Raw genomic sequence first — 26,112 nt, 5'->3', positions numbered from 1 at the left:
GCTCAGTAACAGAGTATGTTAATAGGGCAATAAAGAAAGCTACCCTAAATGTTAGTAATACAAGACAACTTGAGTGATTGTACAAGAACTTTTAAATAAATAAATAATATTCCTTTTCTGCACATCATGGATAGCATTAATTGGTTTTGTCTGGTCTATTTCATACAGGTTGTCATTATGTCATTCCTATTTCCACTTATTTTTCTTTTTAGTGTGATTAGATTATACTCCCCGTGGAAGGAGACTACAACTTTTGTACATTTTACAGGACAGAGGGTTATTTGGAATATAGTGTGTTTGGAGTCCTAAAGCTGTAACATAGTTCTATAGCTTTTCACTAGTGTCCTGCATGGGAAAAGTGCATTTTATTAGGGTTAGATCCAGTTGGTTTTATTATAAACCCATTCATTTCACTTGTTAGCATCTGCTTAAGAGCGTGTAGAAACTTAGCCTTTGAAACACATGTGGGTCATTTTCCCCTATAGTGCTTTCATACATAGTGCTTTGCAGTTTTACACTTTCCTGTCATAAAGTTTGTTCAGAGCTTGGAAGTAACAAATTACTTGTAACAAATTACTTGTGATCCATTACTTTTTTGAGGGAAGAGTGGGTAAATCTTTTACATTTTGATTGTAATAGAACTAGGAGTAATTTTATTACTTCTGTGGAGTAATTGTAATGTTTCCAGCATTACTTTTGGGCATTACTGGGGGGGTGAAGCAGGGGAAGTCTTCTGCTTCTCTGATTTGTTGCCTCAACCTGGGCTTCTGTGCAGCATCGCTCTTCCCTCATGCTCTGTGGGTGGGGAAGAGGCGATGAGGGAGAAGGTGGAGAGTGAGATGGAGTGGAGTGGAGAAAACAATTGTTTAAAAAAATGGATGGTGGTGATGAAGAATGGAGTGGAGGAAAAAAGGAGCCGGAGGGCAACAACATGGATAAAGGAGAAGGAGGCAGCAGCAGAATGGAGATAAAGAACTGTGGAGGTGAAAGATGCCAACGTGTGTGTGTTTGCACTTGGCACACAAAGTGGCCTCCACCACCCTCTCTGGCTACTGTGCTGCATTTGCAGTATTTTAACATATTTGCATCTCAGGGGAAAATGTTTGCTTGGGTGAGTGTCCCTTAGTTGGGGGCAGGGCAGGGTCTGGGAGGTGGCTATGTGAAAGAGACTACGCTTGCTGGCTGGGGGGGGCGTTGCACTTGGTTTGACATGTAAAGATCTGGGTAGTGGCCTCTGCCTCCCTTCCCACCTCCCTTACCAGCAGAGAGACCACCATTGCTATCTTATGGATAAAAAGAATTATTCTACTACCTCTGTATGTGAGTGTTTATTTCTAATGTTGTTTTAGGCTACTTAGATGTGCAGCAGCCAAGGCCAGCACCTTGTAGGCGTTTTTTTAAAAAAGCAACTGAAATGTAATAGTAGTGATTACTTTTGAGAAGAAGTAAATACTTTCAGTGCAATTGTAATTGTAACAGTAATTACTACTTTTTAAAAGTAATCTTCCAAGCTCTGTGTTTGTTAAAGCAGCAGCTGCAGTCCATGTCATGCGTACACACTGCTGGGTCAGTTTACCAACTAGAGCACATTAGTTTTCTCTACTCCCCTCAATTAGTGTTTCCATGCCCCCTGAGTGCTACCAGAAGTGACATAATGCCCTGCTGCAACTGCACACATCCAGTTCCACCAGACTTTTATTTTAATTTATTTTTTGCAGGTCTTTCAAATGACAGGATATCCAGAAAGAGGACTGGAAACTGGTATATTGATATACTGATATACAGTTTGTTCCTTGCTTGTCCATCTCTCAAACAATATGCTTGAATGTACCTTAATTGTGGTGGCTGCTTCTGAACTGCTCTTGAATCTTTCCTCCCTCTCCAAATGTCAAGAACATCAAGGATTCCTTGTGTTTCCTGTGAAATGCCTCTTCCTTTCCTATTTATAGATGCACCATTGCCCTCCATTGCAAAAGTAGCAGCCCTCAGCTGTACTGGAAGAGGAGGAGAAAAGGTAACTACCAGATGAATGGGCATGGAAATGAGGGGGAGCGGCACAGTCCTGTGACATCAGAAGGTCCGGCCCAATAGGAGGTCACCTTAGGGAGCATTCTCTGTGTACACATTCAAACAGCAAGCACTTGAGAGGTGCATTCTTGGGTCAAAATGGATTATAGCCATTCCAGGAAAAAGCCCTTTAGATCAATGAATAATGTAAGGCAGGGATGACATGGGAATGATGTCATGTGTACAGCACCCCAAAAGTGCACGGGCACCCTGCGCTGAATGCACATTAACACAGAGGGCACACGCAGCCTAAGTTTATGAAACTTTAAGGTATCTTTCTACTGTATCTTCCATACTTTGTCCTATAGAAATTAACTTGAACTCCTAGGTATTCAAAAGGCAACTCGCTACAATTTATTCCTAGTTTCCCATAAACCAAGCTGGCCAGACTACACCACACATTTAAGGCACATGGCTTCCCCCAAAGAATCCTGGAACTGTAGTTTATCCCTCACAGGGCTACAGTTCCCAGGATTCAGTGGAGAAATCATGTGCCTTAAATGTGTGGCAGATGGTGAGAGGAATGGTGACTAGTGAGGTAGGAGTAGCCTCAAGACATGGTAGGACTTGAATGATCATATTGCCCTCTTCTCCCTGACCAACCTAATTAAGCATTTCCTCCCAGCCTCCTGAAGTGCGAGAATGGGGGTGGTTCGTTCCACACCACCACCAACAGGTTGTTATAATCACTACATATACACAGATTTGACCCTTGAGATTGGGCCCCCTGGGCCCCCAGGCCCTATTCTGCCTACTGCATAGGGGAAGAAAAAGAACTGGCAGGCAGAAATGGTGTCTGCTCCTGCAAAGAACAGCCTCTGTATCTTCTTTTTCATTTTCCTGTCTGACCTCTATTTGGGTGGTATGGGGTTCACATTGGATACAGTGGGCAAAAGGGAGAATGAGTGAGCAGGCACAGGCAGCACCTAGTCGTACAAAGAGAAGCCATGCCATGATGCATGCACTCTCTCTCTCTAGAACAGAACGGCCAGGATTGGACTCAGGAGGCCCATCCTCATCCGCTGAGAAGGGATGACAGCAATCAAGAGGGGGAGGCTACTCCATGCCACTGTCTCTCATTTGTTTCTTCAGCAACGAAGAGCAGTCTCCTCTGCTCATCTGTCTTCTTCTCCCTCTGGGCAATGGAGCTGGACCCAATCACGACTGCGGCTGTCCCTGCGTAGATGGCAGGTGAGCCGCTGGAGTTGTCTTCTTCTTGTCTGCTTTGGCAGGCGGGAAAAAGACCTGTGTGATACCACCTGTCTGATGAGTCTGGGTAGAAGATGCAAGAGGAGGAACAGGAGACAACACATCAGGGAGCAGAGGGCCACCCACCAGGGGAGTTCGTCCCTCCCAGGGGGCTTTCTGCAAGGGGGTGGCTGCTGCTGCTGCTCTTCAGTGTCAGCTATTTCAGGTTGGATGGTGGGTGTAGAATCATACTGGTAGGCTATCCTGGTGAGGCACATCCAAGCGAGACTGGACTCCTGTGCCACATTGATGTTTCTGTGACACCCATACACAAATCTTGAATCCTGAGAGTTGCACCTTCCTGATATGCCATCAAAACTGGTCCTCATCCTCATCCTCTTCTTATTTATTTATTTATTTATTTATTAAATTTATATCCCACCTTTCTTCCCAGAAGGAGCCCAGGTCGGCAAACAAAAGCAGTAAAAGCACTCTAAAACATCTTAAAATCAGACTTTAAAATATATTAAAACAAAATATTTTTAAAAACATCTTTTTTCTAAAAAAGCTGTAAAAACATCCAAAAAAGCAATTCCAACACAGATGCAGACTAGGATAAGATCTCTGCTTAAAAAGCTTGTTGAAAAAGGAAGGTCTTCAGTAGGTACCGAAAAGACAATAGAGATGGTGCCTGTCTAAAATTTAAGGGGAGGAAATTCCAAAGGGTAGGTGCCACAACGCTAAAGGTCCACTTCCTATGTTGTGTGGAACAGACCTCTTGATAAGATGGTATCTGCAGGAGGCCCTCATCTGCAGAGTGCAGTGATCAACTTGGTATAAAAGGGATAAGATGATCTTTCAGGTCAGCTGTTGCTGCTGGCTTTAAGACATTCCATCCCTTTTAAAATATGTTTGTTCTTTCAGTTCTCTGGGGTATTCCTAGCCCCATGCTCACTACATTTATCTATTTATAAATATATTTTACACGGCTATTTCATTTTTAAAAACATCAAAGCAGTTTACAACAAAACAAAACAAAAGCTTTGCTTTACTTTCTTATGCCACTTTTCATTTTAATTGTCTTTAACAAGTACAACGATAAGGGTTTATCTGCAAGATGCATATGCCATCTATTTATTTGTTTATTAAATTTATATCCCACCCTTCCTCCCAGAAGGAGCCCAGGTCAACAAACAAAACACTAAAAACACTCTAAAACATCTTAAAAACAGACTTATAACATCTAAAACATTTTAAAAACAGACTTAAAATATATTAAAACAAATAATCTATATGGCACATTCTACAGTTGTGCCACCACCACTGCATCCGGGTGGCTAATAATAAATGGAGTCACTATTCCCATTTTATGTGCTGGGAAACTGAGGCCCAGGAAAGACATATGGGCTTTTCAAATGGCTGAGGGAAGAATAGATGCCATGTTCCCTAGGAGTTGGGAAGTTCTCAGTATGGTCTTACTGTTCTGTGCATGTTTAAAATTACTTTGTGGTGTGTAACAGCCCATTCTAGTGAAGCTCAGAAGTGCTTCTCTCACCCTCCATTTTGGCCATTGCTTAATTTCAAAATCACATGGCTTGGAGCAGCAGTTTTGCATTCTACCCATAGGAAGCTTCCTCATACAATGTCAGACCATTGGCCCACCTAGCCCATTTCTGTCTGTTGGCAATGGCTATTTGGGATCAGAGGCTACGTGCACATTACAGGCTTAAAATGCAGCAAGGCTGTGTTTCAATTTGATTCTGCAAATCCTGGCATCTCCAGGTGCCTGTACCTGGTTTCCCCACTCTTCCAGCCACCCCAACTCCTATTGGTGGAGTGTTCATTCATCCAACTCCACCCCCCTGGAAATCATCTTCTTGTTGTTTATCCTGGTGTTGGTACTTTGAATAATAAACATGAGTGATGGGATATAGATCCCCCCTTCTTGTTTAAGAAACTGATGGGCAGATATAGGCAAGGATCTCCCCCCCCTCTCCATTTTAAAACAAAGATGTCTTGCAATCCTAACCCACTTACCAGGGAGTAAACCCCCTACAATTCAGTATGACTTCCTTCTGAGTAGACATCAGTAGGTTGCAGTTGGTGGTTGGGAAATGGGATGTTTCTCTCTCTTGCTCTCACTCTCTTTCTTTCTGGGATTTGCCACTCAAAAACAGTTTTAAAGTTGGAGTGAAGCTGGTTTAGAGGATACCACATCAAAACGTAGTATTTCAGAAGAAGCAAGTGGATTGTGGGTAAGGTCATGTGTACCCAGATTCAAAAAACAGGGATGACTGTGCTTAAGCCAGAAATGTGTCCCTACTCAGATTTTTACAACATCTGCTACCTGATCTATTTAAAGTGGAAAGGCAAGGCACCTAACTTATAGCCTACTGCAAACAAAATGGTATCTTTGACTAAGCTGCATGTTGGCACTCTCCTGGTATTTCAACTTTGCACATGCTCAGAGGCCCTTCCCCATTTTTTATATTTCTTGAAATGGTCCAAGGGCTGAGCCAAGTAGCTGAGGGCAGGTAATGGGGGTTCAGCCTAGCTCAAACTATGCCCTATGCCTTCATTCTCTTCCCTTTTAATTCTCTCCTGCCTCCTCCCCCCCCTCCGCGCCTCCTTTCCCTTCCCTTCCTTATTCCTACAAAAGCGCTGTGATGAGATACCATAGTAACTAGCAGGGGGTAAGGGTGGAAGAGAAGAAGGAGGAGAGTGGAAAGGGAAGCCTGGCTGGCGGATGCCACAGCGCCCCCTGTCTGTGCTTCCCTCGCGCGCTCCTCGGAAAGCAGCAAATGGCTCTGGATTTGCGAGCTCCTTTGTGTGAAGCACACTCCGAGCAAAGTGGCAGAGGCGCACGCCGAGTCCCTCCTTTCCACCCTGCAGCCAGCGTCGTGGGGCAGCCGTTTCACAGCCGGATCCCTGCCTCACTTCTAACCCCAACATCTCGACGGTAGTTTTTATGGGGTTTTTTACCTCCCTTTTCTATACTCCTTAAGACATCAGAAAAAAAAAATCCACTAACAAGAAAGCAGAGCGAGCGAGAGAACAGGCTGGGAGGGAGGGAGCGAGAGAGGAAAAGAAGAGCCAACTCTCCAAAGACAGAGCGAGATCCACGTCCTGGGCTGTGGCAAGTAGTGGGTGTGGGGAAAACGGAACTCCTTGAAGTTACCTGCCCTGCTGTAAAGATTAAGGAGGGGGCTTTTGCCGTGCCTCTAGTAGCCAACTGCAGACAAGACCGGTGCTTTTTGAAAGAGTTTGTCTCCCAGCCAGCCCCCTTCTTCCCTTTTACAAGCCGCGAACGGATGCGAGGCAGAGAAGGTGGCTTTCTTTTTTTCTTTTTCTTCTTCTCCTCCTCCCCAACTAAGGCACCTCAATCTTCTGGGTTTTTTTTCCAGTGTTTTGTTTTGTTTGAACGTAAACACAAAGAGGGAAGGCGAGGAGTTTGCTTGATGTTTTAGTGCAATGGACGTAAGATTTTATTCGCCGCCGCCGCCGCCTCCTCCTCCACCACCATCCCAGACTGCAGCCGCTCCTGATACTCCTTGCCTGGGACCTTCGCCTTGCTTGGACCCCTACTACTGCAACAAGGTGATTTTGCATTTTGCTTCCTTCCCCCCCCCCATTTATTTTTCCTCGAAAGGGGCTGAATTGATTTGCAGATGGCTGTAGCTTGAATGAAAGACTTCAGGCTTGGCAGGTTGTAGCTTTAAAAAGGCATCCGCGCCGTGTGTGTGTTTAAAAGGGGGTGGAGAAAAGAGGTTGCTTTCCTTGTTGTTTAGTGTTATGTTGTGGGCGACCGAGGGGGGAATTGGCAACTGACAAGGCAAGTGACCGCTTTTGCAAGTCCCTCTCCGCATGTTGTATACGATAGTCTGGGTGCCATTAAAATAAAACCCAGGAATTGTCATGGGATGGAGAGGGTCGCGGGGGAGGGAACGTCTTCTCCCAGGCGCAATCCTTACTCTTGAGTAACCTCCATGAAATCACCCCCATAAGGAAATGCGCCTTAGGACCAAAGTAATGTCTAAGCTGAACGTCTCTTCTAAAGTACTGTGTCTGCACGCTTTGGATGCTTATGCGGGAGATTTAAACTCGCCCCTGGTAAGCTTTTGTTGGTGTTGCTTTCGGCGAGCGATATTCGAACGACAACCGCGGTGCCTTTACACGCCGGTTCGTTGCGTCAGCTCGCAGCGAAAGCCCACGCCTGGACGGTTTTGTGGTTCTGGGCGTGTGGGAGTTTCATCAAAAAGCACAAGTGCGATAACTTTTATATTGAAGAGCCGGAGGATGTAGGCCAGAATTAAACTACACTGATTCCCTTATAACTTGCTTCAGCAACGTACAAATGTAGTTAAGGGCCGCCAAAACAAGTTTTCTCCGTAAGCGCGAGACAAGAGGCCGATTGGGAAAATCACTGCCGGGACAGAAAGAGAGGGAGAGTAACGCTCAGAAGTAAGTCCCACAGAGTTGTAACGGGACTTTTTCCCAAGTGAGTGAGTGGATAGAATTGAAGCCCAGGCCGTGTGCTTCTGCCTGGTTTGGTGCATTAATCCTTAGCACTTAATACTTCAACCCAAACCTAAGAGCCACTTATTATTTATTTTCTGCATATATTCTTTTTCTTTGTGGTTTGACCCAGCACCTAAGGCTGCAGTCCAGTACGTGTCTACTCATAAGTAAGCTCCATTAGGTTCAATGGGACTTACTCCCAGGTAAGTGTGGTTTGGATTACAGCGTAACACTATGAATGATGTACAACTCCCTTCATCCCTGCCCTTGTAGAATGGGCAGTGCTGGCCATAGGAAATAATCAGGAAGTGCAAGCTTTCCAAAACACACCCCCAGGAGCAGAGAGGGAACAGAGCTGTGAGCAAGCATTGGTAGTAAGATTTGTTTAAACCTGGATGCCTGCTAAGCTTTTGTTTGAGAGGTTGGTCTGGAAGGGTGATGCTTTTACAGGCAGCACTAGATGTTTTTTGTGCCATATAAACTCCCCATCTACGTAATCAGCACTTGGCTATTTATTGCTTTCAAATGATTCTGTGCTTGGTTATTGCTTTGCAACAGAAAAGGAGCTATAGATGCCCTGTTACAGAATGGAAGTGGGTTTGCTTTATATTTGGAAGTGAAGGGAAAAACCCATAGTGTTTTGGTCTATTGTCAAGGGTGTGTTTGTGTTTAGGAGCTATGTCAAGTGCTCCTGAGCAAAATGCACCCAGATATAGTGTTCTAAGTAGTCTTCTGTTTTGCTCCTTATTCTAAGAACACAAACTGCTGCACTGTGATAAAGACCCCTTTGCTTTTCAGGAAATATTTCCAGCATGATTCATTATTTGAATGAGGACTATTCCTGATGAGGACAAGTGTGACAAGGGACTTATAGTGCCCTCCTAACTTCTTAAATGTGAAACTTGATGGCAGAAATCCATTATGTAGATTTGTGTACAGTGATCATCTGGATTGTAGCACTTGGCCCTTTAATGGTCACAATCAAGTAAAAACCTTCCTCTGGAAAAAAATCTTCTTTTATAAGGGGAGATAGGGAAAGACTGAAGTTTGGCTAGAAGGAATGGGTCCTTATGTGCTAGGCTGTTCAAGTGCTAAGGCTTTTTAAGTACTGAGGAATGAGTATTCTAGAACTACTTTCACTCTGTGACTAACCACTACAAATATAATCTTGATTATCTTTTATTGTGAATTGTAAGCCTGACACGCTGAAAAGTAAAGAAGCATTGGATAGAATTAATGACATAAGCACCAAAGTGCCTGAAGAACTATTTGGCAATGAAAACTGGACGAACGGTTATTAAATCTATCAGTGATTTAAAGCTTCAAAAAGAAGGTAATGACTTGAATACACATTTTGCTCATCATACTCAAGATGGTGGGCTAGATTTAATTTAAAAGTTAAATGCTTTGGAAAATTAGGAATTGCGTTAATATATTAAATCATTTTCCAATTAAGTGCTTTAAATCATTTTGGGTGGCTATCATTTCTGATTGAATAAATTAATTTAGAAGCCTCTCCATCACTCTCATTGCCCTCTGCTCCTAGTCAGTTTTTTTGTTTTGTTTTATAACTGATTAAGTCCAGCCATAAAGAAGAAAACTTTTACTCTATGTAAATGAAGTCCTTTATTTTACTTAGCCAGAGAACTGATAATGGATTTCAGAAATGCTCAGTTGTAAGACTTGCTCTTTTTCTTGTTTCTTTTTCTTTTTTTAAAGCTTAGGAATGACATACCAGGAATGTTTCTTGTAAGACAACATTCTTCAAGCAATGCATATCTCTGTCAAGCAGCTCTGCCAATGACCATTGATTATAGTAAATGGACTTAAGAGTAGCTGTGCTGGCTGGGCCCCTATGAGGCATGTGTTGACTGAACATCTTATTTTCCTCCATTCCCCCTGCTCCATCTATCCAGGCTGATTAACATGGTTATGAAGCCTTAACTTTATGTGTGCTTTTGTTCTTGGCTGCAAAGATACGCCTCACTAATTTTTATGAACTGCTCTAGGAGAACTTTTTTCTCAATGCTGCATCATCTTCAACACATTTGATGGTACAGATGCAATGGGCAGCCCTATATTCCAGAATGCTGATAACATGCCAGACAAAAATTATTCGCTTGAAATCAGTGGAAGTTTGGTAGAATAATAGCTTCTGTGTTCAGTTTCCTCTGAACTTTCAAGGAGATTAGAAATTGCAAGGCTAACTTTAGTCTGACTTATTTGCTTTGTATAGAAACAACTGTAAAATAAGCTGCATTTACTTCAGAGTGTTCCCATTTAAGTCAGGAGTGTGGATCATGGCCTTACACTTGTTCGAAATGATTGGCAATAAATTAATGTTTTATTAGTGATCCTAGGATGAATGTCTTCTGACATATGCCATAGTTCACATGTAGTATAAGAGTTGGCAGAATCCAGACTTGTGTCAGTGGTACCAGTTATAATGAATCACCCTAAATCATGTTTTAAATAATGTACAATAGCACAGATTTTTCTGCTCAGCTTCTTTTCCATTGACTGTCTTTATTTCAAAAGATGACTGAGGTCTTTTCTTGATAAACTTAAAATCATGTTCTGAAACATTTTAGTTGGCCATTGCCATGTTTTCCCTTGCTGTGTAGTGTGCTTTGTACGTATTGCGTCGGATCATGTTTCTTTCCCATCTAAACCTCAGAGGGAGAAAAGTGAAACAATGCAAACAATGTTGGTTATGGCAACTGTGTGAGGTATCTCTTATACAAACAGAGAGAATGGATGGTATGCTGCTGTATATAGGTCAGCCTTTGAAATAACATAGTGAAACTCATAGGCTGGACAGGCAGATTTAGATTTGAGGTAATATCATTTACCTCTAAAACTGATAGGAGAGCTGTTTAGGGGTGGCAACTTAGATCCATATAACTTCAATTTCCCTTGAAACAATTCTGTTGTATATGCAGAGTGTCAGCACAGTAGTAAAAGAATATCCCAGTCTTTTGCTGTTCGCAGCTGTTGTACCTTCCATTTAAAGATGCATCCCTAAAGATCAGTACACTTTACAGACGCTAAAGTACTGTGAGTAGATGATCACTTGTAATTTTTGTAAGTTGCCATTATTTTGAACACTGCTGAACTGTTAAGTACTTGCTTTAATATTATTTTGTTTTGACACTGGTAATAACAGAGATGCTGAGTTATGTCAAGAGCAGGAGGGGTGTAATGGCCTTTATGGCTCCCAGTAGCTAGCCTTACAAAATTATGTACAGACACCCCCCCCTCCGAGATTTGCTGGTAAATATATAGAAGCCTATGGCTCATGTGCTATTTACTTCTTTATACTTGTCAATGCAGTGGAAAAATACAAGCTGATTAGAGAGAGAGAAAACTAGACTAAACAAAATGGGGATGGGGAACAATGCAACAGAAGGAAGGAATACACAGTATTTTAAAACTTCTTTGTGACCTGTGTTAGAAAACCATAGTATTTGCAACAAAGATTCTTGTTAGTCTTTAATGAGCTAGAAGACTTTTTTATTTCCTTGCTGCAGTCTACAACAGACTACTAAACAACTTCCTTTTGGAAAGTATTTGTTATTTTAATATTGTCTCTCTATCACACCAAACCAAAACTTAGATTTAGCTCTTTACAAAATGTCCCAGAAGTATATCTCTTCCATAAGCATGCTTTGTTTCTGATGCCTGATAGGCACCCCTCCCCCCCAAGTTTTAGGAGACTCCCTCAAGAAAACTCTAAAGTGCTTATGTAGCTAATTTTTTGGAGAAATTTCAACTTTGTGTGGAATCTAATGAGTGCTGAATTAATTTTGTTCTTCATTGTTTTCCTGAAAGGATGGTACAGGGTGTTTATAATATATTTTTATTCCATATTTGTGGGTTCCTCTTCAAGAAAGAGAAACTTTACTTGTATTAATGAATTGTTATGTTGGTGTTTTTAATAAACCTTGATACCTTTTTATGATACTAGTTTGTACCCACTTCTTGTGGTCAAATTAGATCAAAGTAGCCAATATGGTACCCTCCAGAAGTTGTTGGACAACAACTCCCCATCAGCCTCAGCCAGTGTGGCTAGCAGTCCGGGACAATGGGAGTTGTACCACATAGGCTACTCCTGAGTTGCATCCACTAATTTGAATGCAATATTGAGTGGTTCAGACCATCAATTTATCTGCAAGTAGTGACTTTTGTCAGTCCTCTCCTGGAAAAAATTGCATGAAACATATTCTCATGAAAGGATTCAGCATGATTCCTTTTTACTACAAATCTTATGAAGCTGAAATATTTGCCTTGTTGACTGTGTTGATGTAGGGCAAGGATGGGGAGCTTGTGGCCCTTCAGATGTTGACGGACTCCAGCTCCAATTAGCCCCAGCCAGCATGGACAATGGTCAAGACTAATGGGAGTTTCAGCTTCTCCAACCCTGGTATGGGAAAATCACAAAGAATAACTTACCTGTGGATCTTTACTATCATGACTGTTAGAGCCCCTGAATGATGAGAAAATGATTGTGTAGCTTGACCTCAGATGGTGTGAGTTTTTCACCTCTCAGGGACTTGAAAGTCTTGTATCCTTAGATACCAAGCAGTCTTAAGTAGTTCTGTGCTATCTTTGCAGTTTTACTAGTTTTATCTTAAAAAGAGAGAAAACAGCATGGACATTTTGATAATATCCACTCCTTAATGTAATAAAATATATGTAGGCTCCTGACTGAGGATGCATACCTAGTAAATGAAATGCCGTCAGTTCCAATAGACTTTGTTCAGAGGCATGTCTGTTTAGGATTAGGGCCTGAATACTTGCATTTAAGTGAAAGATCAGAATTCCTGAAACTCTATATCTAAAGCTGACATAATAGTTCATGCTGAATAGTCCTAGAAAAAGCTTATCCATTTTGATCAGGGTTTCACCACTTTTAATAGAAAGTAGGCTTGCATTCTCTTCCATTGTTCCTGTCTCTGGCAGTTTCTGACACTGAAGATTGTGCTTGCCCTGTGTAGATGGTTTGCTCAAGGAGGAGTTTTTCATTAAGAAACCTGTTGTAAACTGATCAGTAAATGTGGTTCTTAATGCAACTGCCAACAGACAGTTAATTATAGGCAGCAAGACATGGAATTTGCTTAACCTGAATGAGATATTTCTGGTTGTAACATTTTTCCCTACAGCGTTAGGCTTGAAAATGGCAATCTTGTAATATACTCTGTAATGAAAACTACATTCCAGTTTGGCAGTAGATTAGAGAAAAAAAACCTGTTCAAATTTGTTGTCTAAGCTACTGTGTTCATTTATAAGAGTTATGTATTGTAAAGATGTGGGCCGGAAAAGAATCTTTCTACTTGGATTTTACACATCTGCTTGTTTTTAGCTTTTGCTGTTCTTTTGTAACAATTGTTTTGTGTTCATTTCTTCAACTTTGTTTTAGTATGTAAACAAAGTTGTCGTATAATTGCTTCACCCCAACCCCTTGTCCATCTGATTTTGTTAGGTCATCAATAGTCCATATTTGTTAATTAAACATGTTGGGCTACTTTTACACTAGAGACAAGCAGCCAATTTTGTTTAAATTAATAAATAGATAATATATTTGCTATCTATCAGCTGCATAGAATACATCTCACCAGTCTTCAGGCAACTGCATTGTCTTCTGGTCTGCTTCCAAGTATAGTTTGTTCTTGGCGTTAAACAAACAACTTGGGACCAGGGTACTGAAAGGTTACTTTTTCTTCATGGAATTGCCCAAATGTTTAAATCCTCCTTGGAGGTCCTTTGCTTACAGAACTGGCCCTGCCATTAGGCAGAATGACATTAAGCTGCCTGAGGCATGTCATGAAAGGGTAGCAAATGGTCAGTTGTTTAATTGATTACTATATCATTTTTACAACCAGGAAAGGGTGGAGGTACTTGCCAAAATAACTTGAGACTGCCCATGGGTATTTTGCACCTTGTTTTCGAGTGGTGCATGCCAATACCAGATGGAACGCCTCTCCCGATACGAACCCACCCGTATACAATGCTCAACATCTAAGGTTCTCCTCTGGGTGCCTACTCCGAGGGAAGCTGGGAGGGTGGCAACAAGGGAGAGGGCCTTCTCAGTGGTGGCCTGCAAATTATGGAATGATCTTCCTGACGAGGTGTGCCTGGCGCCATCACTGTTATCTTTTCGGCGCCAGGTCAAGATTTTCCTCTTCTCCCAGGCATTTTAGCATGTGTTTTTAAATTGTTTTAAATTTTTTAAATGGTGTTTTAAGTTGTTTTTAAAAGATGTGTTTTAAATTTGTATATTTGTTTTTAATGTTTTTAGTTACTGTAAACCACCCAGAGAGCTTCGGCTATGGGGCGGTATACAAATACAATAAATAAATAAATAATAAATAAAATAATTTCCTGCTCTGCTTCAGGCAGCAAAATATTTGGGACCAGTCCTGTTCTCTGAGCTCCCCAGCCTTTGAAGGTAAGGTGGATGGTCAGGACTTTTCTGTTGCAAGGCCTTCTCTGTGGTGGTGCCCCAGTGATGGAAGAGTCTCCCCAGGCAGCTTGCTTGCTGCTGCGATTAATGTTTTTGTTTTTAGCACTGGGTGAAGACAGTTTTATTTGTGCAAGCCTTGTGGATATGATGGTTATGTTAAGGTAGCTGTGGTGCTGCTGGCTGTTGTTCATTTTGTATTAATTTTATTGTGAGTTGTTTACCTAGTGTAAGCTGCTCTGGAAGCCTTTTGACTGAAGAGCAGGATAGGTAGTCTTTGGAATATATTTATTTATTTATCAGTCATTCCTGCCCCATCACTTCTGTGGCTGTGTGACTTGTCCCACAGTCCATAGTGTCTGTAATGACAACAGCAACTTGAAACTCTGTCAGGTTTTTACCAATGCTTGCCTCCTTGTCTCATCAATACAGTAATTCTTCAGTTAACAAATCCTCCAAGCAAGAAACTCCTTTTAACAAAGTCTTTTTTTGTTTTGGGGAGGGGCATGTGCACACTCTGACATAGTCAGAATGTGGCTTCTTGTCTACTGGATTGCAACTGCTGCAGGCAGCTCTCTCACACATGGCTGGAATGGTGCTCCTTACCAGTTGGTGCAGGCACTTCCACAGTAAATAATTCTTCGGTTGCCCTAAAAGCACTGTTTACTGCAGAGGCATCTACTCGAGTATAGTGGAGGATGGCAGAGAGAGAGAGACCAAGTACAAGGTGGTGGTGGCGGCTGCCCCTTTCCTGCCTGCTCAAGTGTATAGAGAGGACAACTGTGCTTAAAGATTTAGTTTGTTCTAGCAAGATGCTACATGATAAAAGAAAAAAGGCAAGGTGGGCATCCCTGGATGCATTTTGGAAGAAGCCTTCAAGTGGTCTGGATGCAAGGCTTACCTGACCTGGTTGTTTCATTTCAGACATGCATATTGTTAATTTTGAATAAAAAGTTTGCTGAAATATGTTGAACTGCTCTTCTTTTTTGTGGTGCGGGAACCTATCCCTACTCTTTCCGTGTTTTTCCTACCTCTGGTATGAAAGTTTCTGTTAAAGAAGTCATGTCTGGGTACACCTCTACTTCTTTAACTGAGGTATTACTGTACATAGACCTTCCTCAGGTCTTTACCTCTTTCACCCATCATACTTTGCTTGTCAGTTCATTGTGTTTCCCTTTGGGTTTTTTTCCTGCAATCTGACTCTAAACCTGCTTCCTAGCCCTCTGCCTTGCCATTGACTAGCACTTCTCTTTTTCCTTTCTACTATTTTTCCTGAAAACTGCATAAGCCAGGGAATGGGCAACCTGTGGCCCTCCACGTGCCATTGGACTCAATCTCCCATCAGCCCCAGGGAGGATGGCTAATGGTCATGGATGAAGGGAGTTGTTGTCCAACAGTATCTGGAGGCCCACAGGCTGCCTACCCTGGCATTAGCCTTTCCTGCCCCAAGCCTAGTGTGAATGTTTTAGTGGTGGGAGATAGAAAGTTTTCCATTGGAAATTTTCTGTTTCATAAGTTCATTAGTAACAATGAATGGATGCTAACTGTAAATACCCTATTAGGCAAGCTTGGCGATTTTACCTTTTTTAGTGTTAGTTGCTAAATACAAGTAAAATAAACATGCTAAGTTATATTACTCAGAAGGTTATAAGAAAAAAATATTATTCATACTGAACGCTTTCTTGATGCACTGGAAAAAATCAGAAATTCAAAGTTTTCCAAAAAACCGTGAAAAGAACTGGAAGATTTCTCCAGTTTCCTTTTCTTATCCTATCTGTAAGCTGTGTGTTTCCTCAACTAAGCTGACCTTTCCTTCCAAGAAATTGTATCCTTCCACTCACACGCCAAACATGTAATGATGTTGGTATGGTGTAGCTAGGGCTTAGCTGGTAAACAGGAGGAGTGATAGGTAAAACTAAAAACTGGCTGCTATTTGTATGCTCAATTTGCATTTATATACCACTTTTCCTCCATGAAGCTCAAATTGGGGTACATGGTTCTCCTCTCTCTGTTTTATCCTCACAACAACCCTGTGAGTTATATTGGGCTGAGAGACAGTGACTAGCCCAAGGTCACCCATGGCTGAGTGCGGATTTGAACCCTGGTCTCCCAGGTCATAGTCCAACACTCTAACCATTACACAGGGTTTTCAAAGCTATGTAAGGTAACTGGCAATATATTCAGGGATTTATATAATACATGTGTTCAGGTGGGTGAGAGCATATATCAGTTCATGTGGTGGACTTTACAACATTTGAAGGAAATGCCTTCATTGTGCTTGTGATGGGCAAATGGTGAACCAGGGCTGTGGAGTCGGTACGCCAAACCTTCGACTCCGACTCCTCTATTTTTGTGCTGTCTGACTCCGACTCCACCCAAAATTGCTTCCAACTCCAGTCCTGGAAAGGGCTGTAAATGTCTTTTTAAATTGGAAGCTCTCATAGGAGCATTTTTATCACTGCCTGAATATGCGCTGATCTTGGCATCACAGCATTTGTCTTCATCTGGGTCCTCTGTCATACACTGACACACAAAATGTTTTCCATCTTGAGTTATGGTGAAATGCTCAACTACAACTGACTTCATGGGAAGCTTCTTTCACATTTTGAATTTATATTTAAAAAAATTTGTCAATCAAAATTTATTTGGAAGCCGGAGTCGGAGTTGGTACATTTCTACCGATTCCAACTCCACCCAAAATTGCTTCCGATTCCACGACTCCAACTCCACAGCCCTGTGGTGAACTCCTTCATCTTTCCACTAATGAAGTTGCTACTATGAGAACAGGAGTGCACTATTTGTGTAGCACAGGATCACCAACCTTTTTGGACTGGGGAGCATTAGTCACAAAATGGTTGTCATGAGGGCATGGCATAAAACAAAATTAGAGAGTAGTGAAGTTTTCTCCATAATTGTATCTCCATACTAAAAAAGGCTTGAACTGTTGAATTTTTGCCTGCTATACAACTGTTGAAGGTACAAGAACCCTGTTTTTCCCCAATGCCAACCCTAAACCAAAGTCTAGGCTGTCATCCTGTACCCACTTACCCTTTTAAGCCCCGATAAGCGCCATTAAACACAGAGTCTTACTTCTGAGTAGGCATGTATAACACTGCACTGTAAGTTAATTATACAGTGAATTTTTAATGAGTCCCTAGTCTTTAGCTCCAGTAAAGCAGGAGATATGCCTAAGTCTCTTTGCACATTTTGCACTTCGCAGTTTTCACATTTGCATTTTGGAAGGGGATTCTTTAACATTCATCCATACTTTTTGGTAGCATTTGCAGAAAACAACTTCTAGTCACAACTGATCTCAGGCAAATCCAGAGCAGGAAAGATGCATCCTGGTTGTTAGGGGAAAAGGTGTGGCAAACTATGGAAATTCAAAGGACTAGAAAAAAAGACAGAAGCAGGAAAAGTACACTAAAAGGGACAGCAAAACAGCAGCTCTTCAGGATCCCAGGGATTCCTATTGTCTGGTGTCTAAACAACTCACTTATCGGGCTGGCTCATTTCATGGACATAACTTAGAGGGCACATTTTGCTCCATAACTTTCACCAGAGGCATATTTTTCATTCATTCATTCATCACCACCTCCCACCACCCACCACCCATCACCATCTCAGATTCTGGACTACCCGTTGGAGGCATGGTACCTGTAGGCAATGGGTTAGTGACCCCGTTGTACAAACAGCAGCAGTAGGGTGTATCCTGAATATGGTGGCTTTGCCTGTGCTAAGGATTGAGGGCTTTCTCTACACATTCTCATTCTGACTTCCTCCTAACAATGGTGAAAAGGCTTGTAGCGCCTTGAAATACTGCAGGGAGCTTTCTGTCTTGCACTAGTTGGAAGAAATATGTTTGGTGCTGTGCTCATCTTCTCATGGCTGCCCCCAATAAGTAGACATAGGACACTATCCATATCTAGCATATGCCCACTAAATTATTTGGGCTGGTAGGCTGCCTGCTGTGCCTCAAAGAAAGTTGTGGTGACGTCCCTGTCATTAGACAGAAGGGAATTACAGCTTAGACCACAGAAAAGGGATTCTTGTGAGGATAGGTGTGTGTTTTTTTTTCTGTTTGGAGCAGTGTAGAGATAATCAATTCATGGGTCATCCAGGGCAGGGATGATCAAAAAGATATATTGGGATCTACTGGCAGATCTCTGGATGATTTGCAATAGATCAGCAAGGATTTCTGACTCCTAATTTTTTAACAATAGCAACAACAAAATCCTCCTCCTTTAAATTAGGTTGCTCAAATGAAGAAAGTTTGGGATTACTAGGAATGGATATTATGTGGGAGTATGGTGAACACAGATCATTTCTGAGCACGGTGTGCTCAGCAGCTTCTCCAAGTGAGGAACCCTGTTCTTGGTTGTAACTTTGGAGCAGGTTATCTATCTCCTGCCCTCCACACAGTGGAGGACCACTTTGTCCTAATCCATAAAGAATTTGGTTTATATATTTAACTTTATTTTACCTTCCAGGGAGAACAACATACATAAACAGAGAAACGTACTATCCTTTTACATGTATTTATATTGTACATTGGGATAGTCTGGTTTATATATTTTGTGTGTTCTCATTCATCTGTTAGAATACCTTCTGATTTACCAGTATGTTTCACTTTGTAAGTTTCAAACGTGCATACTGAGGGTCTCTTAACTGTTAAGAGATAGTTAATCTATGTCGGGGTAGCCAAAATGATGTCCTACAGATATTGTTGGATTCCAGCTCCCATCAGCTCCAGCCAATATGGCCAATGATCAGAGGTGATAGGAGATCAGAGGTGATAGGAGTATTACAGCAGCATCTTGAGGGCATCATGTTGGCTACTCCTGATCTGTGTTGAGTTGATCCTGAAAAAGCACTCTGGGCTAAGAACATAAATAGTGCTTAACTAGCCCAATATGCTTTGAAAGAATTTCACCAACAGACGTTGTTGTTGTTGTTGTTTATTTCTACCCCACCTTTCGGCCAAAAGTCCCTCAAGGCGGCTTACAAGAAAACACAAATATAAAAATACATCAATAAAATATATCAATACATCAAAATACATAAATAAAACAATACAATTTACAATTTACAGTAGCCAATACATAAATAAATAAATGTGGGTGAGAAGAAAGATGAGCACAGGAGAAGTCCAAAGAAATGGATCTTGAGGGAAAGACCTGGAGGAGACATCCTTTCTCCATGGTGACTGAGATGATGGGTTAGCAACGCCATGCTACTCAGAGTGGATTTTAGTCCAGCCACCACCGACTGCCCCAACCCAGATTATCAAATGGCACCAGTCTCTTCACTCCGGGCTTGCTCCTCGGCGGCGGCGGCAGCATCGGCGTCTTCCCCAGCTCAATTGTGAGCTTCCCAGAAGCATCTAGTTTGTGTCATTCCTCCATCGGATGAGTCCTTAGACGAGGGCAAGGAGGAGTTGAGTGCCACAGCAGATCCAGGAGAGGGAACAAGCAGAATCTCCCAAGATGCACCTCCAGATCTTCCGCCACTGGAAAATGTTCAGGATACCACTGGAATCCCTGTCAGACTCAGAGAGTGAACAGGAGGCCCCTCTGCCGCCTGCAGAGTGAAGACGCCAGACATGCACTAGTATGCCTCCAGAAATTGGCATAGAGATCGGGAATACCATGGTCTGAATGATCCTGACTTTGGTGTTCAGTGATACGTCATTGCATTTGAGGACCTTTTCTAGTTGTCTCACAGCTACCCTCCCCAGTCCTAGCCTTCTTCTGATTTCTTGACTATTGTCTCCATTTTGGTTAATGACTGTGCCGAGGTATTGATGATCTTTGACAAGTTCAATGTCCTCATTGTCAACTGTAAAGTTACATAAATTTTATGTTGTCATTACTTTAGTCTTTTTGACGTTCAGCTGTAGTCCTGCTTTTGTGCTTTCCTCGTTAACTTTCATCAGCATTCGTTTCAAATCATTACTGGTTTCTGCTAAGAGTATGTTACCATCTGCATATCTTAAATTATTGATGTTTCTCCCTCCAATTTTCACACCTCCTTCATCTTGGTCCAATCCCGCTTTCCGTATGATATGTTCTGTGTACAGATTAAACAAATAGGGTGATAAAATACACCCCTGTCTCACACCATTTCTGATGGGGAACCAATTGGTTTCTCCATATTCTGTCCTTACAGTAGCCTCTTGTCCAGAGTATAGGTTGCACATCAGGACAATCAGATGCTGTGGCACCCCCATTTCTTTAAAGCATTCCATAGTTTATCATGCTCTACACAGTCAAAGGCTTTGCTGTAGTCTGTAAAGCACAGTAATTTTCTTATGAAATTCCTTGCTCCGTTCCATTATCCAATGTATGTTGGTGATATGATCTCTGGTGCCTCTTCCCTTTCTAAATCTAGCTTGGACATCTGGCATTTCTCATTCCATATATGGTAAGAGCCTTTGTTGTAGAATCTTGAGCATTACTTTACTTGCATGGGATATTAAGGCAATAGTTCGATTCTCTGGGATCCTCTTTCTTTGGAAGTGGGATATATATTGAACGCTTCCAGTCTGTGGGCCATTGTTTTATTTCCATATTTCTTGACAGATTTTTGTCAAAATTTGGACAGATTCAGTCTCAGTAGGTGGTAGCAACTCTATTGGTATGCCATCTATTCCTGGTGATTTGTTTCTTCAAAGAATTTTAAGAGCAGCTTTTACCTCACATTCTAAAATTTCTGGTTCTTCATCATATGGTTCCTCCATGAATGAATCTGTCGTCCTGTCATTTCTTTTGTAGAGTTCTTCATTGTATTGCTTCCATCTTCCTTTTATTTCATCTTGGTCAGTCAGTGTGTTCTCCTGTTGATTATTCAACATCCCTACTCGTGGCTTAAATTTCCCTTTCATTTCTCTAATCTTTTGGAATAGGGCTCTTGTTCTTCCCTTTTTGTTGTCCTTTTCTATTTCTATACAATAACTATTGTAATAGTTTTCTTTGTCCCTACGTACTAGTCGTTGTATAGTTACATTTAGGGTTCTGACCATGTTTCTGTCTCCTTTTGCTTTTGCTTTCCTTCTCTCTTTAACCATTTTAAGAGTTTCTTCAGTCATCCATTGAGGTCTTTCTCTCGTTTTAACTAGAGGTATTGTCTTTTTGCATTCTTCCCTGATAATGTCTCTGACTTCACTCCATAGTTCTTCTGGTTCTCTGTCAACTAAGTTTAAAACCTCAAATCTGTTCCTTATTTGATCTTTATATTCTTCTGGGATGTTATTTAAATTGTATTTTGGCATTATGAGTGCTTTGTTGTTCTTATTTAGCTTTACTCTGATTTTCTTTACAATCAGTTCATGATCTGTACTGCAGTCTGCTCCTGGTCTTGTTTTTGCAGAAAGTATGGAACTTCTCCATCTTCTGTTTCCAATTATATAGTCAATTTGATTCCTATATTGACCATCTGGTGATGTCCACGTGTACAGTCGTCTTTTTGGTTGCTCAAAAAATGTGTTTGCAAGAAACAAATTACTGGCTTCCCAGAATTCAATAAGTCTTTCTCTTGCTTCATTTCTGTCTCCTAAGCCCCATTTCCCCACAATTCCTAGTTCATCTCTGTTCCCTAATTTGCATTCCAGTCCCCCATGATTATCATCATATCATGTTTTGGTGTGTGATCAATTTCCTCCTGTACTTGTGTGTAAAATCTCTCAAATTCTTCTTCTGGTTTGACGTTGGAGCGTAGACTTGGATGATGGTTATGTTGATAGGTTTCCCATTTAATCTCATTGATACCACTTGCTCAGACCTTGCATTGTAGCTCCTAATTGCTTTTGCTACATCACTTCTCACTATTAAAGCAACCCCGTTTCTTCTTGATTTCTCATTTCCTGCATAAAATATTTTGTAGTTGCCCGATTGAAAATGTCCCATTTCAATCCATTTTAATTCACTCACGCTAAGTATTGTAATGTTGATATGCTCCATTTCTTGCTTGACAATTTCTAACTTTCCCTGGTTCATGCTTCTCACATTCCATGTTCCTATTGTGTGCGTTGTACAACTCCGGACTCTCCTTTTGCATCTGTGCAATCAAACCTTTTGAATGGGCTATAATTTGGGCAAGGTCATTTTTATAACTGACAATAGAATTTGAATGTGGTATATTTTGCCACATAAACATATTTATGTTGTAAATCTTGTCAATTTATTTTTGGATCAGTCCAGAAACCATTTGTGTTGTTTACAAGACTTGCTTTCCATGGAAAAGGCTTCCAATGTTAGAAAGTACCTTTGGAGAAGAATAAAATTCAGCTGATACACATTGTACATATCAGCCTCAAGTAGCAAGGATTAAAAAAAGGAAAGTAATTCAAAAATGTCAAGAAAAACTTTCAACCAAAGGTACATTTTACATTTGGTAAATGCAGTAATTAAAATTTGTCATAGAAACCTACAGATAGTAGACCCTAGCATCATAGTTAATGATTTATTTTATGTTAATGACTTTCTGCTGTGGCATAAAAGACTGCTCATAATGGACTCTCAATGCTCTATTCAGTTGCTTAGGATAATGGGATAATGTTTCCCAAAATTAAGCTTTTTTTGAAGTAAATTATGCTGTTATTTTTCAAGTTAACTCTTCAAAATTTATTGCAGCACTAATCTTTCAAGACCTACTTGTATCCTTAATGGAAATGTGTTTTAGAAACATCAGGTTCCTTGCTCGTTAACCAGGTCAGTTAATTATGTTGGAAATGTTTCATTTTATGTGTAGTTTTATTTTCTGGATATTAATATTCATGAAGTTGAGTTCTTAAATGCGGTGTTAGATTCTGTGCTGGAGCTGTAGATGTTCTAGCAGATTGCTTTAGTGAAGAGAGATGGGGGGGGGGGAGAACGGAACAGCAAGCTTTTTAGAAATTTCCTACTCATAACTAACTGACCAGTAGTAAAACCTTTTAATTTTGGACTGAGTTGTTTGCTTTTTTTAAAAAAAGTTGATAATTAGTTATAACCAACATTATATGTCAATAACAGATAATTTGCCTACTGAAGTTTGCATAATGTGCTAATCATGTCTAGTGGTTAATAAAGGCCTCCTCTCTCACTCCCCTGATGGCTATAAAAGGCTATTATGTTTGTGGCCACAGTTCAGGTACAGCTGCTGTGTGTTAATAATGCATCATTGTCCCACTAATAAACACAGCAAAGGTCATCACCCCGAGCACCTAAAATACCTATTTTCTGTCCAAAATATTTATTAACACCTTAAAAGCATATCTGTTCATTTTAGTTAACTGTATGTGAGTTAATGGCACTCATAGTTTCTTGTGTATCAAAGCTTTTTATTCCTCTGTTGTTCTGTGGACATATGTTAATGTCATAGATAATCTTTTATTGCTATGTCCCCCCCCCCCAAATTTTAGCAAGCTGTGCATTATGTGAAGATTGACCTGGTTATTGTACTACTAACTTGATATGCTGCTTAATGGGAATGCTTTAGGAGGGTTGTTGAAAATCATAGCACAAAAGTTGGTATGACAGACAAGGCCTTTTCTGTGGTTGCCCCACAGCTATGGAGCTCCCCCAAGATACACAATCAGCCCCCTCCTTGGTAGTATTTAGATGGGCTCTAAGAACATTTTTGTTCAGGATTGCTTTTAGTGAGGGGTTTAATACACAGTGGACCCTATTGTTTTTAGTCTTATACCGGTATGGGTGACTGTTGTCTGTTGAGAGAAATCAAATTATCTAGATTCTGAAGTGTTTTTTTTTCTGTTGCTGTTTTCATGATTATGCTTATAATTTATACAATTTTAAATGTTATAAGCTGTCAGGGGAAATACTGTGTGTTGAATGGCACCTAATAAAATTATTAAATAAATACAAATAAATTAATGCTCAGTTTTGAAGGCTGACTATTATAATGGCTAAATGTAGAGGCATTAATTTGTGTGACTGTGTGGTCATGCACACATTGGTAGCATGTTGGGAGTTGCTTGTACAGTAGGCGGCTTTCAGTTAGAGTAAGGCCCCACTCATATGGCACTTGTTCTGCTTTTACAGCGTTTTTCAGGCATTGGGCACCATTTTATTGACGGAGTTCCGCTTTTCGACGCGTTTCGCTTTTAGGCTGGGGTCTGGAACGTAACCCGTTGTATGAGTGGGGCCCTACTGTATTAGCTTGTGCACTACACTTATTTAGGTTTTAACTGAGTGTTCTGTGCTATATGCTAGTAACCTATTTATTACTCACATGTTCCCTTTTGGCAGGGACTGCTGTATTCATAAAGGCTTTATAAAATATATTTTCTCCAGACAAAGAGGATTCACATGGGATTTCCATTTTGCCAAGGAAACATGCAAATCAATAGGCCAGCACTTATCTGCATTGAAATTAGGTATACTGTAATTTATGGGCACAGCAATATTTTTCCTCCCCGTTCCATAGCCTAACAGTCTTTAAGGTAACCCTGGTTATGTCTCCTTGGAGAGAAACAACTAAACAAATCTCATTTTCATATCATGTGATACTGTCTCATGTTTTCTGTTACTCATTTTGATAACCTTGCATTTTCCCGTTTTGATTTGGAAACAAATGTTCACAGAGAGCACAGTGATTCAACTATGTTTCTATCATCAAGAGAAATGAGAAAAGCCTGACTAACTGAAGGAGTTTTATTTGTGCCATATATAGCACACAACAGTCCATTTGTCATGCTTTAAATATATAATACAGACAATAAAATATGTGCAGGCATAGTTGTGATATATGTAGTGTCTGGCCCCGTTGCTATTGTTTGTGGTCTCTACGGTTGTCACACATTGTTCTTTGCACATCATCCCCTTACAGCAGAATTTGACACAATTTCTAGCTTTCAGTGCTGCAGCATTTTCATTGCACAATATACATGAGTTTGACAGGGTGTGTTGAGGATAACTCTGGCAAGCAATTGATATTTTGAAGTGGCAAGCGTTTCAGCAGCTGCTTGCTTGTGAAAAAAGGAATGATAAGATATACTGTATTGTTAGTTTCAGGCAAAGCATTAAGGTTTAAGCTCTGTAAAACCGTACACATTATTCGTCAGTGTTGAAGCAAGCCTTTTATGTTTTTTAGAGCTTAGCTCCCTGGCTGATGTGAACTAGAATGACATTGGTTTAATGGTCAGTAAATGAATAGGAGTACTTTGAATTTGAACTGCTGCCAATTTTGCACCAACAAAGAAACTGACAAAAGAGAGATTTTATGTGCAATGCAGAGCACAAGAAATGTTTTGGAGGGAGAGGAGTAGCAAAACTCCAAAAGAAATATTCTGTAAGTCAGAGCATAATTTAAATGATATCAAAATGGTTACATTATATCCATTTCATATGGCTCAACAGTTTTGGATATAAACTGTTACATTTAATGTCTTACAGAACTTGTGTGTATGCCCAGTCTTTTAGAATTATATTTGTGTGGAATTTGCAGTGTGTTTTTCTAAGTACCGCACTGTGCCCTGAAGGCCTCTTGGAAGAACATTAGAGTTGTCCACTGCTGGGGTTCCCAGTATCTCTCGCTATCTGGCAGTGAGAAATTGTAGTTTAATCAGTTGTGGCATTTCCAGTGTGTAACATTCATTAGCAAGGCAATTTGTCAAGACTGTTAATAGTCAGAATGCATCTGTTCTCCTCCTCAGTCACTGAGCATGATAGGTATGAAGGCAAATATTTCCATTTCTGAAGTTAACTTCTGCAAAATTGTAATCCATGGTTAACTGCTTCAAGATGCATTGCACTAGCAGCAGATTAACAAGACAATGTTTCCTGGACTCTGCTTTTTATAGATTTATTTCCATAAAGAATATTAAAGGCATTAAAGTGTAAGCATTCTTTGATTAGCTGTTAAACAGGAACTGTAAGTTA

At 40.8% G+C, this 26,112-nt stretch overlaps 1 protein-coding gene across 17 annotated transcripts in view; it reads left to right on the top strand.

The window, feature by feature from the left end:
• Nucleotides 1-5,721: 5,721 nt before the first annotated feature.
• TOX (thymocyte selection associated high mobility group box) overlaps nt 5,722-26,112 on the top strand; it is a 348,499-nt gene continuing 328,108 nt past the window's right edge. For 2 of the 17 annotated variants that reach the window (XM_061599555.1, XM_061599540.1), the window contains exon 1: nt 5,927-6,852. In XM_061599555.1, the coding sequence (XP_061455539.1) occupies nt 6,727-6,852 (126 nt within the window). In that variant the 5' untranslated portion in view covers nt 5,927-6,726. Of the gene's footprint in view, nt 5,790-5,925; nt 6,853-7,016; nt 7,088-7,113; nt 7,366-7,412; nt 7,717-7,903; nt 7,977-8,969; nt 9,107-26,112 lie in introns of those variants that run through there. The other 15 variants (XM_061599568.1, XM_061599577.1, XM_061599468.1 and 12 more) reach the window with 14 other exon arrangements.

Source organism: Rhineura floridana, chromosome 1, assembly GCF_030035675.1.
Source record: "Rhineura floridana isolate rRhiFlo1 chromosome 1, rRhiFlo1.hap2, whole genome shotgun sequence".
Taxonomy (NCBI): domain Eukaryota; kingdom Metazoa; phylum Chordata; class Lepidosauria; order Squamata; family Rhineuridae; genus Rhineura; species Rhineura floridana.
Note: the sequence above shows the minus strand (reverse complement) of the source record. Positions and strands in the feature narration are given on the sequence as shown.